Consider the following 16929-nt stretch of genomic DNA (forward strand, 5'->3'; position numbering starts at 1 on the left):
ATCAAGGAGACTTTTTGATGACAAATACAGCAAACGTCAAAACCAGGAATTTATTAAAAAGTCTCCTACTTAATTTATGTTTAAGAGGTTAGCTAACCTGTGGAAGAACTTTTACTAACAACCAACTGCATCCTGTAAAGGGCAGTGAAACTGATTTCGGGAGCTGATTCCATGACTTAAGCAAGAATAAAGGCATGCTCACACAACCTCTTCTAAAATTAGCGAGTCTCTGCATGAATTATTTGTAATGTTTATGAATTTACAGTACACATTTTAATATGAAAGTCTAAGAAGTAGAGAATTACTAAGCAGAGTCTAAGCGTACAGAATAATTTCTGAAAAAGGAATAATCTTTCTTAAAATATTTTGTAATTGATATTTTTGATAAGTGTCATTAGAAATTTGAACTAGGCTCAGCACGCTTTAGATAGTTCCTTAGTCAATATCCAGAGTTCCTTCTATTGTGAAATGAATTATTTTGCGTTAATTTTTTTTTTCTCCAGACATTTAGTAGATGATTACCATTGTTGGTGTTATTGTCACTGAAAGAGAAAGCACTTGCTTTTCACATGATTAAAATTGCACCAGGAAAAAGTTAGACACACTTTTACAGTGGAGTACACAGCTGGGAAGGTACTAAGAATGTTTGCCACATCCAAAGGTCCTAATCAAATGCCCATTGAAGTTAACATAGAGACTTCCTTTGACTTCCCTGGGCAATGAATCTGGCTCAAGATTAATGATCTTGTCTTACTTGTACAAAAAATAAAGTAAACGGAGAAAGAAAACAAAATATTTGAAAATGAAGGTCAGCAGTCTGAGGAGCTGGTCTGGCTTGGAGGCCCTAATCTAGTTCCCAAGGAAGTTAACAAAGGGTTGTTCTTTGCTTCCCTGCTCTGGCCTATGCTGCCACATTACTGAAGCTCCCCTACTTTTTTTCCTCTTACTATGTACACTGCGTGTATAAGGACTGTTCACTGCTTTCATTTTCTTTCTGCACTTGGTTGGCTAAAGATGCATAATTATCACCAGTTTGCTGCACTTCTGTGGAAGGTCCTAAAGCTGTCACTGCGAAGAAAACTCTGCCACTGCGTCAGGCATGCTCTTGCTGTCCCATGCCCCCAATACCTGTACCCTCCTTTTCCCAAATGGAACATTTCACCTTTATTTTGTTTTACCGAGAAATGAGTTGTTTGTTTGTTTCTTTGGTTTGTTTTGGTTTGCTTTTGAAGGATAAAAAGGGGGAAGAAAAAGAGGAGAAACTGGTTGTGTAGGACAAACGACCACAAAATGAGGATTCAAAGCTGAGAAACAACGTAGTCTTTTAAATCATTTGAAAGCAGTTTTCCCCCTTCACGTGGAATACAGGTCTTTTCTTTCTGTGCATACTGTGTCACTATCTATCTAGCCTTTTTTGTTGTAAGACTTAAATGGCAAAAAAAAAAACCTGCTCAAGTCAAGCCGGTAACGTAATTATCCATATTGCATCTAAAAGCTGAAGGCAGGATCAGGAAGTTAAGAAATGCTCCTAGTCTTGTTGGTACTTGTCCTGTGAAGCATTTGTTTTAGCACTTATTTTGAGTACCTACGGAGTAATAAACGGAGTCCACACAGGTCACGTTCTCCAGTTCTTTCCAGTCAGTATGTAGGTACAGACAGATACTTATAGATAGGTACCTATAGATAGGACATAGATACAGATCCTGAAGCAGGAGTTTTAAATAACCCTTAAGGGTGGTGTTTATCCATGTGGTCTTTACTTGTGTGAGCAGTTCCATTTGGAACCTCTTTGTGTACTGCTGCAGAGAGACTTAGTCCTGCAGGATAAAGCCTAGAAACTGCCTGGCTGCAAGCAGGATTTATTCCAGATGATCATTGTCTGGGTTTGGTGGGGGTTTTGCTTCTGTTTTTTTCTTTTAAAAAAGAAAAAAAAAAAAGGTTGTTTTTTCACCATATACTCAGTGTCTACCATGGGACTGTGCAGCTGTTACTTGATCTTTACTTGCTAGCTGTGGGCCTTTTCCCAAAAATGTTGATTTTAAACTTTTCCCACCATTGTTACTAACTACCATTGAGCTGACTGACAGCTGTTACTTATTTGCTTATTTATTTTAGCTTTTGGTGAGACATAAACCCAACAAAACCACAAAACAAACTGTACTGTTCTGATCAACCTGCTCTTTTTCCTCTCCTTTAGGAGTGAAATGTCATAGTTAACTTTGCTTTTTTTCCCTCCTTCTTCACTTCCCTGTCTCTGCTGTTCTAGTGGATATATGGTCTGTGGGATGCATTATGGGAGAAATGGTTCGCCACAAAATCCTCTTTCCAGGAAGGGACTGTATCCTTGTGCCATTTGCTGCAGCTTCACCTATTATTTGTTCCTCTCCTCCACCCCATCCCTTTTACCATAAAATGACTATACCAGGACTGTAAAGATAAAAGCAAAAAGTTGAATCCCAGAGGTATGAGTAAATGAAAATAGTATACTACTGATATGAACAAAATTGAAAATGAAAAACAGATGCACAGAATGATTTCAGTCAAAGAAGTTACTTGAAATCCTGTAATCATTCCATTTCATGTAGTCTTTATGTCATACTAATAAGCAGTATAGAAAACAAGCATTATGATTGCAAATTGGATAGCTTTACTGATTATTCTTCAAAGAAAAAATGGAAGAGAAGAATCCTAACTTGGCCCATCTGGTTCCTGTAAATCTGTTTTTCTGCTTTTATGTTTTGGTAGTGACTTCATAGTATTTGTGGTGACGACATAATCTTTTGCTTGCTAATGCATCATGGATTTGGATTCATCTCAATGCTGTATGGGCTCAGAGTAGAGTCAATACAACATTTTTGTTCTTTAAAACAAAATGAAGAATTTGACTCGCCCAGTTTAAGGCAACTGTTTATCTGCTGTGGTTTCCAAATTGGCCTGAAATCAGATTCTCTTGACTTAAAAATGGACTTTCCTTTACTTGCATGAGGTCTGTGTTGTTAATTAAACTGTATTTCCCTCCCATTTTGTTCTTCTCGTCTTGGGTGATATTATTTTTACCACTTCCAAGGTGGTGAAAGCAATATTAGAAAATGAAAACAAAGGAGGAGGTGTCTACTTAGCCTTTGGTTTATCACAGGCTAAGCCAGGCAACCTGCCCGCGATGTCTGGGAAGTGTAAGTAGTGTGTATTTTGCCCATCAGAATAAAATGCAGCAACATAACATGTTTCCCACTTTCAGAAACAAAAAGGCATATTATTTTTAGCAGGTTGGCAGAAAGACACCATAAAAATCTGGCATCAGCAGACATTGGCAGTTGGTGTGGAGAAAACCCAGCTTTTACAGACATGTAGTCGTGGAAGTAATTTTTTTTTTTTTTTTTGCTGGCTCTTGAGTGATTCCTGTAGTGTTTGACAGAGTTAGGTCCTGCCTGTCCTATTCTCGCAGCTCTTTTGACTTTCTCTGAAAATGGAGCTCTGCTCGGTAGCCAGGTGAAGATGCAGTTATACTTTACTAACAGGTAGATGGGGAAACTTGCAAGTACCTTCTGTTTGCTGAGGAAGAAACAGCAACATTGTACTAGCTTCCAGTCTTGTAGGAATACGGACGGGAAAGTTATCAGATGCAAAACAGGACAATGAAGTAAGAATGGTGGTTTTCATCATTAGTGGATAGCCTTGGGATGTCACTCCACTGAGCTTTTCCTGCAACACGTGGAGCAGGCTGCACACTCACCTTCTGCTGTAACCTGAATGTGCAGAGCAGCTCCCAGCATTCATGAGACCTGTAATTCAGTGTGATAGTTATGTGTGTTTCAGTGATAACAACACCTCAGAAACACCATCATAACTTTTCCTCCAAACACTGTGCTCTTTTCCTCTTTTTTTACAAAGAAAAATGAAATGATCTATAATATACTTGAGGCCCAGCTGTAAATACTGAGGATATTTCTATTTAATCTATTTGGAGAGAAGTCTGAGTTTTCAGTTGATAAACAACTAGAATACAGAAGAAAAGCTGTTTTAGTGTAAAAAACGTAGCACCGTGGTTAGTGGGTTGCTCTTCTTTTTCAACAACAAATGGTATTTGAGAGTCATGTTCTTCTGCCCATTTCCAGAAAAAATAAATGCTATATAATTTAAACAATGATTTTAAAAAATCATTCAAACATGAGAATTACTTTGGTTCTGTCTGGCTGTGACAACAATCTTTTATGACAGATCTCTTATTCAGGGATAGCAACAGATTTTTTTTTAAATACCTTTTAAAATTTCAGTATCTGTTAAAAAATAGCAACTGAATTTTTGAACAAATGCAGAAAACATTGTTTAAGTTGTGGGATAGTCCTACTTTTTAAATCACTGTAATTCCCATACCCTGGGATGGGGGGGTGGGGGGGAATGGAATCTGTACATTCATTTCCAAGTCAGTACTCATTTGTTAACCAGTTTGACCCCATGAATAAGAGTTTTCAGTGTTAGAAAAACTGGTTTGTGTATGGGTCCATAGTACTTCTCTGCCCTCCATGGCTGTTGATGAGCAGATCTAGTTTGTCTCCATATAGGAAGAGCTAGAGAAGCATTTATGCAGCTGCAGGTAAACTTCACGGAATGACATTACAATAAAGCTTTCGCTGGGCTACCTAAGGCCTTCCAGCAGTGGGTTTTGTAGCTGAAAGACACAAGTCTGAATAGAAACTAAAAATTTCAGTTTTTTAATTTTTCAGAAGCATGTCTACTGTGTGCACTTGCTATCAATATAAGGAGCTTACTCATTTCTAGCCTGGAGTAACAACATTCATGTATGGCACAGTATACATCTAAGAAAAATTTCGCAGCTGCTGCCAAGTTTTGTGGAAAGAAAAATTTAAAAAAGTTACCATTGCATTTAGGTGCTGCTGACTTTAAATGAAAGTCTTCATTGAAATTAAAACATAAAGAAGATTCATTTCAGATCATCTCATCTACATAAATAAGAAACTCTAAGTTACGGTAAAAAAGCTCTGAAATCTGTATAGGCTACAGGTACCAGTATATGATAACTGTCCCGGTTAGTATAAATCTAAGTTATGCATTTTCCAAAAAATGTGTATGTTTCATAACTTTATTAAAATGCTCTCTGAAAACGTGTTCAGTTAACTGCCATTTTCATTAGCAAAAAGCCAAACAGTACTTGAAAATGATTGCTCTGTGAATATTGCTGAGGTATTTAATGTAATTGACCTACTAGGACACTTGAGATACAGCAGAGCTAGAGGATTGGTCCATTCAAGTGCTGTCAGTTTGTGATGAGCGAGCTGGTTTTCAGAAAAATAAGAACAGCCTCCAGCCTCCTGGAGAGTACCAGGTAGAAATTGCATAGCAGACACCTTTGTTCCTTGTTACTCACCTAAAGCAGACACTTCAAAATACTGTCAGGTAGACTTCTTTGTCAGAAGTCAGACCCTCATGAGAAGAAATCCACCTTTTGATCAATTTCCAGATGGATTTCCGGACCAAAAAATTCTTGGCGAGTTCTGGTAAGCTTTTGTAGTCCACTTCTGAGCTTCTCACTCAGTGTTTCTTCGATACTTATTCCACTTTTGTCTCAGTTAAAACAGAAAGAGTGTGAGCAACTAAAAATGCCCCAGACTCTTGGATGCCATTGGAAATATGTTGGAAAACTCCAGGACTTTCCCCAAAGCTGTGTTCAGCTCTAGTCAAATAATATCTTCAGAATCTTTTAAGATTTAAATTTAAGGATTGGAAATGTATTTCTGTGTATTTTTTTTTAAGAGAAGGGAAAATTTAAAATGGTCTGAATGCTTTCAAGTGAGATAGATTTATTAAGATCTGAGCTGCTGAGGCCACAGTGATGTCCCACAGGCACATATGACTTAGTGGGGAAATAAAGCAATCAAAGAGCATTTCTTTTCAGTACTGGAGAGGCGTGTAAAGAGTGGTACTCTAGCAAGTTCACGTGTGAGTCCTTCAGCAGATCAAAAGGGAAACAGTGATTTAGTCATAGAAATATATTGTGTTAACAGCCAAGTGTCTTAAGTTTGGCTAGGCCTGGATTACAGTGGTGAATATGGAAAACAGAATTCCTACTGCAATTAGCTTTGAGTCTAAGATGGTCAAAAGAGAAAATACCATGAAGATACCAAGAGAGAAAAAAAATCCAAACTTATTCTATGTATCTATGAACATCCAAAATTGATTGTGAAGTCAGCATTAACAGGTGAAGTTAATGTTTTCTGTGGCCAGATTTTCAAAAATGCCTTTGCCTACCAGCCATCTTTGAGAGCGGTGGGATTAAGAGATGTTCTCTGACACCTAACAGAGTATTCTATTGTATTTTCCCAGGAATTTATATGGAAGAAAATTGCTTGCCTTGGGGAGAAAATTTTGAATCAAGAAAGTCTTTCAGGAAAAGATGTTGCCTTTCCACCACTCATTAGCAGAATTTGTCTTTGCATTTGAATTATGATCTGCATTTATAAGTGGATATAATCCTAGTGTTTTGAGTGCATGTTGGGGGTTTTCTTAAACTTTGGTATAATAAAAAATCTGCACTTTTGTTTAGTGCAGTCTGCTGTTTTTCATGTTCCCAGTAGCCTTTTCTTAAGGCTTGTTTTGTATTTTAAAAAAAAACAAAAACAACAATTAGCATCAGGATTATTTAAAAGAGACTATTAAGAGTGGCTGACCTGGTTCTCCAGGTTGGATCAGCTAGTACACATTAGCCTGCTGCTTAAGTGTCTGTTAGCTATGATGGCATTGATGGCTAAGTTTGGATTTTGTTCAGCTGAATGATTCCTCCCTGGGTATATGGTATTTGGGTTTGGATTTAGGATTTTTTCTGAGAATATACCAAGAGTTTGAATTATGATGATTTTATCGGGGGAAGTTTGCTCATATGAAATGAGATCTGTCTCAGAGACTTCAGTGTGGCTATGAAGACGATTTGGCTGTTGCCATTCTTCTCTTTCTTTTTTAATTCAGATATGTATACTCTAGCAGTTTATAGTGCAGTTTGCATTTAGTATAAGAGCCCCATGCTGTCTGTTATCCCTGTGGCGTTTGGAGTGGATTCCACCTGCTACAATGAAGATGATCCATTGCTCGGTTCCCAATACTCACTTTAAAGATCTTCAGCATGGGTCTGAATATGCAGCTCTAAAAGTGGCCAAGTGTTGAGGTACGTAAGCTACACCTACTGCTGCCTCATACGAATTTCAGCCAAGGCAAGTTAGTTGCCCCCCCCGCCCCTTTTTTTTTTTAATCCTTTCTCCTTTCTATGCCATTAATCAGCTTTTGCTTGATGGCAACTCTAGTAATTTGAGCTGAGTTTCACTGGTACAGTTGAGCAGAGAATTTAGAACTTGTGGACAAAACAGTACTAAAGTGTCTTTTGTCAAGAGCATGTAGGTATTTGGTCAGGATCAAAGTAGAGGACTGGAACACACTCAAAATCACATATCATTTATCAGATATGAAAATATGTAAGTATACTTAAATGATATGCTAATCTGCTTGTATTATAGCAGGAGAGACTACCTGTGGGATTCCTGCTGGAAGAAGTAAAATCAGTGTGCTTGAATACTCTTTAAGACCTGGGAATAGATATTTCAAAGTCAAATTTTAAATTATGCTAAAAAGAGGGTCTGAACCTAGCAACTGCAGGATCTGCAAAACATGTTTTAAATGTTACTGTCTGTTAGATGCAGTGGAGTGTGTTTCATGTTCCTTGGTGAGATTCTCCAAAGGTCTCTCTTACTGCAATGATTTTTTAATATAGTTATATTCAAAAGAAAATGGGAGACAAGGAAGGGCATGAGTCATTCCTTGTGCTTCTGCTCATTCTTGAGCTTGCATCTCAGGATTCCCATGGCCTTTTCTTAATATATATGTGCCTCTTAACATCCTGTGACATCCCTTCCAGTCCCTTTGCAAGCTCTGGTGTGCTGAAAGGGACAGTGGAGCTTGAATTCCCAAGGAAAAACAATAGGTTTTCAGCACTTGTTTGGCACTGCAACCTCTGAGGAAGAGCAAAGATTTGGATGCAATTCTTATGTCCTTCTGCATTTTTCCAGGTGGGCCAGGCTCTGGCACCTGCCTGTCTCCTGCAGATCAATTCTGTCTATGCCAAATGAAGGTGAATACCTGCTAGTCCGAATCCCAGAGACTGATGGCTCAGCTGTGTCATAAGAAGGCATGATGCATATTAGTTTGGAACTCACAGAAAGTTTAAAAGAAAAAGAGCGAAATTCATACGTTGGTTTGAAGCATCACACTTGTAAAATTGTGGCAACTCCCTTTCAGTTCCATATAGAATCTGTCAGGAGAGTAGCTGTACTCTACAGTGTTTTGCAGCTTCAGTTGCAGGTAGTAACTTAGAAGTCAATAATAAAATATTTAAACACTTTGGAACCCTATTACTGTTACTGAGAAGTATTAAGGTTTTAATAAAACCTTAATGGAAAGTGGTGTTTCAAATTAGAGAGGAAAAGACTTTCTGAGGAAATCTTAATGGATTGAGCTGATACTTGCTGAGCACTCATTAAAACATGTTGAAATCCATGCATATAATAAATACAAGCATGAAGGGAAGGGTTTTGGTATCTCAGTGAGGTCCTGAGATCGGAATGTCACAAAACTGGGAGTTTGCCATGATTTAGACAGAATTGAGGGCAGGAAAGGTTTGGGAGACTTTTAATCTTTTTCAAGTGTTTGAGCCATTTTCACAGTTGTCATTAGGAGTGCTGTGCCTCACAAACTTTCCTTGGCATTGGCAGTCTGAAGCCTTTGTAGCTGTGCTGTCTGGAGCTTGTGAAAAAAAGCAGCTTTGCCCATGTATTACCAAGAATTACTAAGTATTTTTATAAACTATGTCCTTTTTTTATTCCATAGAAGTAACAGAAAACCCTGTAAAAGCAAGGTATAGTGTCCAATACAGACTGCTGTATTTTTCTTCCTGAAAATTCAAAAGTAAGGGCCTAGAAATGGTTCTTCAGAGCAGACCTCAGTGCAGGTCTGCAGGAGCACTCAACAACAGAGATAGAGGTAAAGGGAGGTCCTACCAAGCAAGGTGTCTTTCTGTTTTAGGAGGATTTGAAGAGAGAAGCTCACTGTGTTGTGAAAGGCATGCTCAGTTGCCTTGAAATTTTACTAGAGTTTGCACCTCAGCAACTGGGAAGCAACACTGTGTGCTAAATATTTTGGCCTACAGTTACACAAATAAAATCAGGGTATCATGATTTACTTCATTAATATGTCTATCATAGTCTTCCCAAGTCAGTTTTCAGGACATGATCATCTCTTTTCAGCTTGCAGAAGGGTGATTTCTGCATCACTAAAACAGGAGCTATTACAAATGTGAATGTTTGGCATTCTCACTAATGCTCTGGGCAGAAAGAGAAAGTGTGAGCTAGCCCATGAGTTTGGGAAAGGTAGCAAAGCTCGTTTGGCTGCACCTGCATCTCTGGTCTCCAGAGTTTCCTGTAGCATGCATTTTATGAATTTTAATTTGAATGTCATGATTTTTACTGAATGAAAACCGGACCTTACTGAGTGCAGGTCTGAAGAGCCACCTCAGCAGGAGTTTTAGCAAGAGCAGTTGCAGATTTTCCTTACGGGCTCCATTTCATTGTGTTTTGTCAAGTTCCAGAGAACCTGCAGTTTGGCAGGAGGAGAATGCAGGGCCATTATGAAGGAATGAGGAAGGAAACAAGATATGGTGTCTTCAGTATCAGAGTGTCACCCATGCTTTTTCCAGTTCATCCAGCATGGTAGGAGCAATCTTCTGCAGAAACAGGAAAGGAAATTGCATCCACAGCTGAGTTACAAGGGAGGTGTCCATGGAAGGTTAGCTTGGGTCCTTTCCATATAGAAACATCTTTGCCTAGTTCTACAATTCCTGATCCTTCTGCACCTTTGCTGAAGGGAATCTGAAACCTGGAAGGGTGAGCAAGCACTCATTTGGGTCAGGAGGTACGTGAGACTAAAACACAAAGAGGAACAGATGTCATATTCATGTTCTTCCATCCCAATTCTCCCTTCTCTCCTCACCATCTCTTCTGGTCACCTTCCCTGTGAAGGGCTGTGTCAGCAGCCAGACCAGACTGCTTCCCCAGGACACAGGAAGTTTTGGGGGGCATGCATGTGTGGCAACAGAGCAACTTCTGTTCAGCCTCCCCAGGCTCTATTCAACCTCCTGGGGAGATTTTGGAGGTTCCTGTGGAGGACAGATTCATTCCCCAAATGTTTTGCAAGACAGCCCTGGCACAATCACTGTAGAGGGTATTTCTTAACTGTTTGGCATGGAATCAGAACCAGGAGGTGGCCCAGAGGTTAACATTTGCTGTATGAGTGAAATATTTCCTTTGTTGAGGAAAACACTTGCTATGTGGTTTGTGGTGGACATCTATTCAGTGTGGCTATGCCAGGGAGACATTTGGTGTCCTTAGAAAACTTACTCGTATTTTGAAGTATATGTACACACTCAAGAATGCATTTCAGAGCATCTCTGTGCAATGATCTGGTTTGTAGAGATTTTGAATAAATTAAAAATCGCCTACTACTAGTAATCCAGGACACAGGTATTCTAATGGAGAGGAGGCTTCTCACCAAGGGCTGCCCACATCTCAGCAATTTCACTTCAGAGAGTCATGAAAAGTTGTAGGTTTAATTCCTTAACACTGTTTCATGTGATCCTAAAACATCAAGGCAAATAGTTGCTAAAACTGAATTTTTACCTAGAGTCATGCAGAGGTCTCTGTGGCTATAAGTTAGCCTGCATTTGATTAAAGCTTAGGGATATTCCGTGTGTTGGTGGAGCATTGCCAGTCTTTGTGAATATCTTGCATTCGGAAAAAATCTTGAACCAAATGTAAGTTTTCAGTGCTTTGGAGTTGGGTACAAATGTTTAGAGGTTGTGGTTTGTTAGTGTTTGTGATGCTGTTCTGACTGAAATTACTCAGACTACATCTGGATTGATGTTAGACTAAGTGAAACTGAGGACTGAGGCTTAGGTCTCTGTACTGCAGTCCCTTACTGAGCTTTGCATGAGTCTTGGTGCCTTAACTGGGGCTTCTGCAGCTGCTGCTGTATATGCTGAAACTCCTAATCTCCAACTAACTACTTTTCTTAAACACTCAGTGAAATTCTGGGTTCCAATTTGACTTATTTCTAATTGGCTCAGGAGAGGAAAAAGAGGCAGCAGTCAAGAAGGCACAGTTTTTTTCTCTTTGGATGTTGCTTATATTCAGATGTTCATCTTTGCTTCCTCTGATTTGGAAATTTTCAAAGAGCTTCCTTCCCAAAACCTCAGGAGTGGAGGAGAATAATCATCTCTACTTTACACAGTTTACAGTTTAGTAAGTCACTAGTTCAACTTCTCTGTGTTTGCTCTTAAGCACAGCATAGAGCAGTAATGTCAGAAGGCAGCCTCTGAAAATAAAAAGGAATTAATAACAGATGAACAAACAACTGCTTGCTCTATCTTTTCCTGATATTTTGCATGACATTTAGCTTGTGATGAAAGCAGCAATAATTCGCATCTCTAGGTTTGCTTATTGCTTCCAAACAAGTAGCCTTTTATTTATTTGTTTTTTTATTGATTTATTTATTGTGTAGTGATGAAGCTTTTCATATGCTAAATAAAGCAACAGGGAACCTTAGACCCAGGCATGTAAAGATTTCCACATATAGGGCATTTGCCTTCAAAGTCAAATCCACTTTAAACTGTTGCTCAATATGAAATTATAGGAGTAAATTTAACCAAGCAGCATGATGCTTTCATTTTTTTCCCACAGTTTCTGGCCCTGGGAGACCAGTCTGTCCCTTTTCTTGCTTCCATGCCCTATGACTTATCATAGAGCAAGGACAGCAGAGGTAATGTGGTTTCATGGTATTGGTATGGGGGAAAATGCCACCTTGATCCTATACTGCATATAAGGAGTCTGATTTTCCTCTCATGTTCCAGTGTAAATTGTGGTTAGCTTTGTTTGACCCAGCTGAACTGCTGTTCTCTGTACGAGGTAAATAGTCCCCCAGTTTGCTCTGAATTTCAATGCAGAAGGTACAGCTTAGTCCTTCTATGTCTCAACTGTCCTATTTAGAAATCACCATTTCCTATCACAGCAAATGGAAATCTTATGAGATTCTCAAGACCCCTATTATGGACTGCTGGCTTCACTGAGATTCAATGGAAGTGAGCCAACAGGCTCTAAAGCAAGCATTATTAGAGTTGAATAATCTCAACGAATTCTGTTTATGCCCCTGAATAAGAGGTGGATATGTCTTCACAAGGACCCAAGTTCCTTTTGTGGCTTCTGGCAGTTCAGCTTGTGAAAATAAGCATGGATCTCTGGTAACTGAAAGGATGAAGGAAAGGCAATTTGCATATCCTCATTGCATACAGAGACCAGCATTCATTTACAATACAAAGCAGTATAAACCTAGGTAATGAATGCAAATGAAAACTTTAAAAAGACTGAATTAATTGGTAAATTTTAGTTACAAAGTTGTATTATGACACAGTAGCCAGCCGTGGGTCTCACTTGGTTTTCTGTATTTATTAGTATTGTCTTTCATCCACACTGGGGTAAAGAAAACTGTTGGAGTTGATTTTTCTCAGACCTGCTATGTTGTCATGAAACTTACACGCTCAAGCAGAAAAGCAGCTGCAGAGAGTGAAAGGCAGGTCTGTGTCTGCGGTGTGGGCTGCAGGCTCTGTGCTATATAGCATGATTGGATAAGTCTTCTCATTTATTTGTTGTTCTGTTCCTGTTTTCTTGTTTACCTTCATTTCATTTTTGTTTTCAGTTGACATGTGGTCAGTAGGGTGCATCATGGGAGAAATGATTAAAGGTGCTGTGTTGTTTCCTGGCACTGATCGTATCCTTCCTAGCGGCCGTTTTGGTCTCAGTAGGTAATTCCAACCCTTTCCCCTCCAGCCCCTTCCTGCTAGACTAGTGCTGACATACATTTGCACTGTACCTAAAGAGCTGGGTTAAGTCCCACTGCAAAATCCTTGCAAACCAAAATGTCAATCAACAGTTACTGCCTCTCAGTAAAAGCCTTAGGTGGAAACTGCAGTGACTATAGTGTAAGGAGATGGAAAACAACTTCCAACATGGTTCATCAGAATCACTTTCTGCAGCCAGTGACCACTTGTTTTTAGTTTTGTTGTTATAAATGTCTCTTTATTAATTTGGGAGGGGGTGGCGTGGTTCATAAATGACAGGTTTTTTAAGTTCAGGTTGTAGCATGGTAGGCACAAGTCACTGTTTACATCAGGATGGCATGTAAGAGGTTCTGCATTTTAGGAAGAAGGTATGATTAACTCGAACATGACTTTTAGAAATGCTTATTTGTTTGCTCTGCAAGTGGTACTGAAATAGGAAAGTAGCAAATGGTTTCAGTTTGGGGACAACTTCTGCTTCCCAAGACTAAAATTATCACTTAACTTAGTAGCAATTTGATGACTAAAAAGGCTGGGAATTTCCTTGGAAACTGTTGTAGGGGACTTCAGTCTGTCATCCTTTGTTTAAGTACATTTAGTTGTTATGTGAAAGCAGAATGTATTTTTGACATCAACAAGAAGTGATTTATAGATAAATGCATTAAATCAATGGACAAGCAGTCCAAGCAGACTAGGTATATGTACGTTTTCCTTAGAGACCATTCTGCATTCAGGATTGAGGCAGCCATAATTCTTACTTGATTTGATGCTTTATTAAAGCTTTGATATATACTCTATTATGTATCAGATTGAGAAAGTGGTTTCTTCTTGTGTACAACAGCAACTGAGCTCCATACATGCTTGGTCTAACTCCAGTGATTCATGGTCCGTAGGATTACGCAAATGAGAAATGGAGATGACCTGTGTATGAGTTTTCCTTCTAATTTAAACTCTGTGCATAGATGACAGAAGAGTTTCCAGGCATTATTCATTTTTATGTAACTTTCTCTGAACATATGTGCGTGTACGCTATATATATATGTGTGTATGTGTGTATATATATATATACACACATACTTACTAATTCAGTTTAGCACTTCATTTTTGGCCTCATTCACACTTTAAAGGGTTCAATATTTTGATTAAAATGTGGAAAAAGTAATATCTGAAGGGCATTAAAGAAATGAAAGTAGGCAATGATATCATTAATATTTTCATAGCCTTGTCTAGTAAGATTCTGATTTGTGTTTTGTCCAAAATGTTGGATGAGCATATGCATACTGAAATGAATGCTAAAATTCCCATGTGTTTTCATATGATCTGGAGCACATCTCATCTGCATATGTGAAAGTAAACCTTTCCCTTCTATGTGTTCATGTAAGTCATTAGCACATATTTGTGCTCCATGAGGATTTGGCCCAGGCTGTGCTTGTGTTTTCTGTAAATGTGGAGTGAGAAATTTAAGCATGGGGGTTAGCATAGTTCAGTGTTGTAGTCAGAACTGTTTTTCTGTTAATAGACTTATGTTTTGTAAGATATCATTTAAAGAAATCCCCAAGTAAGTACAAAAAGAATTGAACATATCTTATATAGTGCTTCAAAAACTAGTTTCTTTGACACAGATGCATACTTGTTAAAAAGAAATCACACAAAGCCTCTATAATTAAACCATTATGTGCTGTTTATTATTGTGATAACCCCACAGAAATTGGCATTACCAGCTGCTGATTCGTTTGGGATTGTTCTGTAATCGAGTTCACTTTCTTCATTTGTATTTATAATACCTTACTAAATTTGCACTGTGTTTTATGTACTGCTCTGCTTTTCTTCTGCTGTTCCATGAATGTCTATTCCGTGAACAGAGAACGATGCTGTTGCTTTCTTTCAGGCCGCTGAGCATCCTCCTCAAAGCCACCTCTCCTCCAAACCCACCCCTCACTACCTCTCCCCTGCTGCTGAACAGCTGCTGGCAGGGGTTCAGCACTTCTTGCTCCTGTGCCTGTCTGTGCAGCTGAAAACGAGTCAGAAAGTTGCAAGGGCAGACCCAGCCTGCTGAGATTGATGACCTCATGGCATCTTCTTCCTTAAATCTGCATAGAAAATACTTAGTGTTTCTGTAAAAAAGATTATTTCTTCAGACGTGTGATGGAGTTGGGCACCTGTATAATTCCATCAGCAGGGACTACGAGCCCTAAGAGCTTGAGGGCAGCATACTTAAGGATGTTAAGTGTGGAAGGAGCAAGAGTAATTAGAAATCTGTTTCTTAAAAAAAAAAGCTTCCTCTGACATAAAACGGGTGTAAAATGGGTTAAGACTGGCAGTGTATCTGAATTTATCAGCAGTTTTTTCTTCACAGACAGTGCTTCATTTCACAACCACACTGTTACTTGAAGAGTATTTAATGCTAATTTGTGCCAATTTTTATGCATAAATAACAGTGGAAAGCAGTTTTGAAACTGAAAGATTGAATATTCATGAGAAATGCACTGTCAGTCATATATTTGACTGCAAAATTTACTATTTGCCATTTTCCAGCAGTTAAGGAGTATAGGTCATTTGATATTGTTTCTGTTTACAGAACTAAATGGTCTGTTCAGCTAACTGAAACAACTTCTGTAGCAAAATAGATCCATCTTACATGGTCGTGGAAAATTCACAAGCAGAAAAATAGGAAATGCCTTTGAGTAAGTGTGGAGTGGAGTGCTTAGCTAGGCTGCAGCTCTGTTCCACTCCTGCAATTCATTTGAATTCACTGAAGTCGCTTGGGTGGAGCTGAGAACAGAGTTCACCTCTGTTCTTTTTTAAAATCCAATTGTGAGTGAATGCTTTGCAGTGTCCAAAATTCCCACAGTCTTTACTTATCCTTGAAATTTTACTATTTTACTATTTCTCTACCATTTTTGATGTATGCTCACAATGCTGTTAATTGCGAGCTAAAGCTTTTTTTTTTTTTTAATGTTATATGAAACTTCTTTTCAAGGTTGACAGCAGTAGTTCTGCTTACAGAGAAACTATTATCAAGAAGCTTGGATATACTTGTGCCTTAAGCAAGGAGAAAACGGCAACGTGGTTTGTTGTGTTGCCTCAGGAGCAATTTGGAAAGCTGACTGTACCTGTGACTTGATTCTTGTTCCATGTGTTCTCAAAATTTTACGAGGGAGACTGTTACTCTTTTCTCACCACTGCATAGATGATCTGAAGGAGTTAACAAGGTGCCTTAGTCCTCTGCTGAGCTGTGAACGTGGTAGTTATACATAGATTTTTAAATTTATTTATTTTGTTTTTAAACTGCCGAATGCATTTCGGGCAGACAAGGAAGGATGTGCCTTTAAATTCTGTAGTTGGGAGTGCTTAGAGAGACAGTTTTGAGAGACAAGTATATATTCAGTAGAGAGATGTGAGGTTAGCATGATGTCAGCTTCTCTTAGTATAAATCACAGATGGCCATACAAGGTGTCACTTACAGAGCCTTATTCTACAACTGCAGTCATGTTATGCATGTGACAGAGATTGGGGTATGGGTGTTTTATGCACAGTTTTACAATTAATTTAGAATTTACTTAATAATACTAATGTTTATAGGCTGCCTGCTAGGCTAGGTACATGATCATCATGCGTCCAGCTGTACATGTTACAAAGATAGAAGTGTATCACAACAGAAAGTTCTAGAAGCCTAGTAACAGCCTGGAGTATTAAGTCAGTACTGCAATGTTGAGGAGACATCCACAAGGGAAATGGTAATACATATCCAAGGGCAAGATTGCAATCCTGAGCTGCAGATCTAGACTACCCACTAAGCACTGATGCTTGCTGCTGTGTAAGCAAAGATGCTCAGCAACTGAATGAAGTGCAAGCTAAAAAAAGTAGCAGTTGAAAATTTTAGTGAAGATACCATCATAGATATGCATCCAAAGGGTTAATGACAGCTACACAACTAACACTGCTATCTCCTAACTTCTGAATGATCAATGGTAATATTTTGAAGT

General features: G+C 38.7%; 1 protein-coding gene across 2 annotated transcripts in view; it reads left to right on the forward strand.

Annotated features, from left to right (window-relative positions):
* MAPK10 (mitogen-activated protein kinase 10) overlaps positions 1 to 16929 on the forward strand; it is an 86057-nt gene that overhangs the window by 38483 nt on the left and 30645 nt on the right. Inside the window, exon 7 of one of the 2 annotated variants that reach the window (XM_010564425.1) lies at positions 2267 to 2338. In XM_010564425.1, the coding sequence (XP_010562727.1) occupies positions 2267 to 2338 (72 nt within the window). Of the gene's footprint in view, positions 1 to 2266; positions 2339 to 12804; positions 12877 to 16929 lie in introns of both variants that reach the window. The other variant, XM_010564426.1, reaches the window with a different exon arrangement.

The sequence above is a fragment of the Haliaeetus leucocephalus genome, unplaced genomic scaffold (assembly GCF_000737465.1).
Source record: "Haliaeetus leucocephalus isolate CR32 unplaced genomic scaffold, Haliaeetus_leucocephalus-4.0 Scaffold178, whole genome shotgun sequence".
Classification (NCBI taxonomy): domain Eukaryota; kingdom Metazoa; phylum Chordata; class Aves; order Accipitriformes; family Accipitridae; genus Haliaeetus; species Haliaeetus leucocephalus.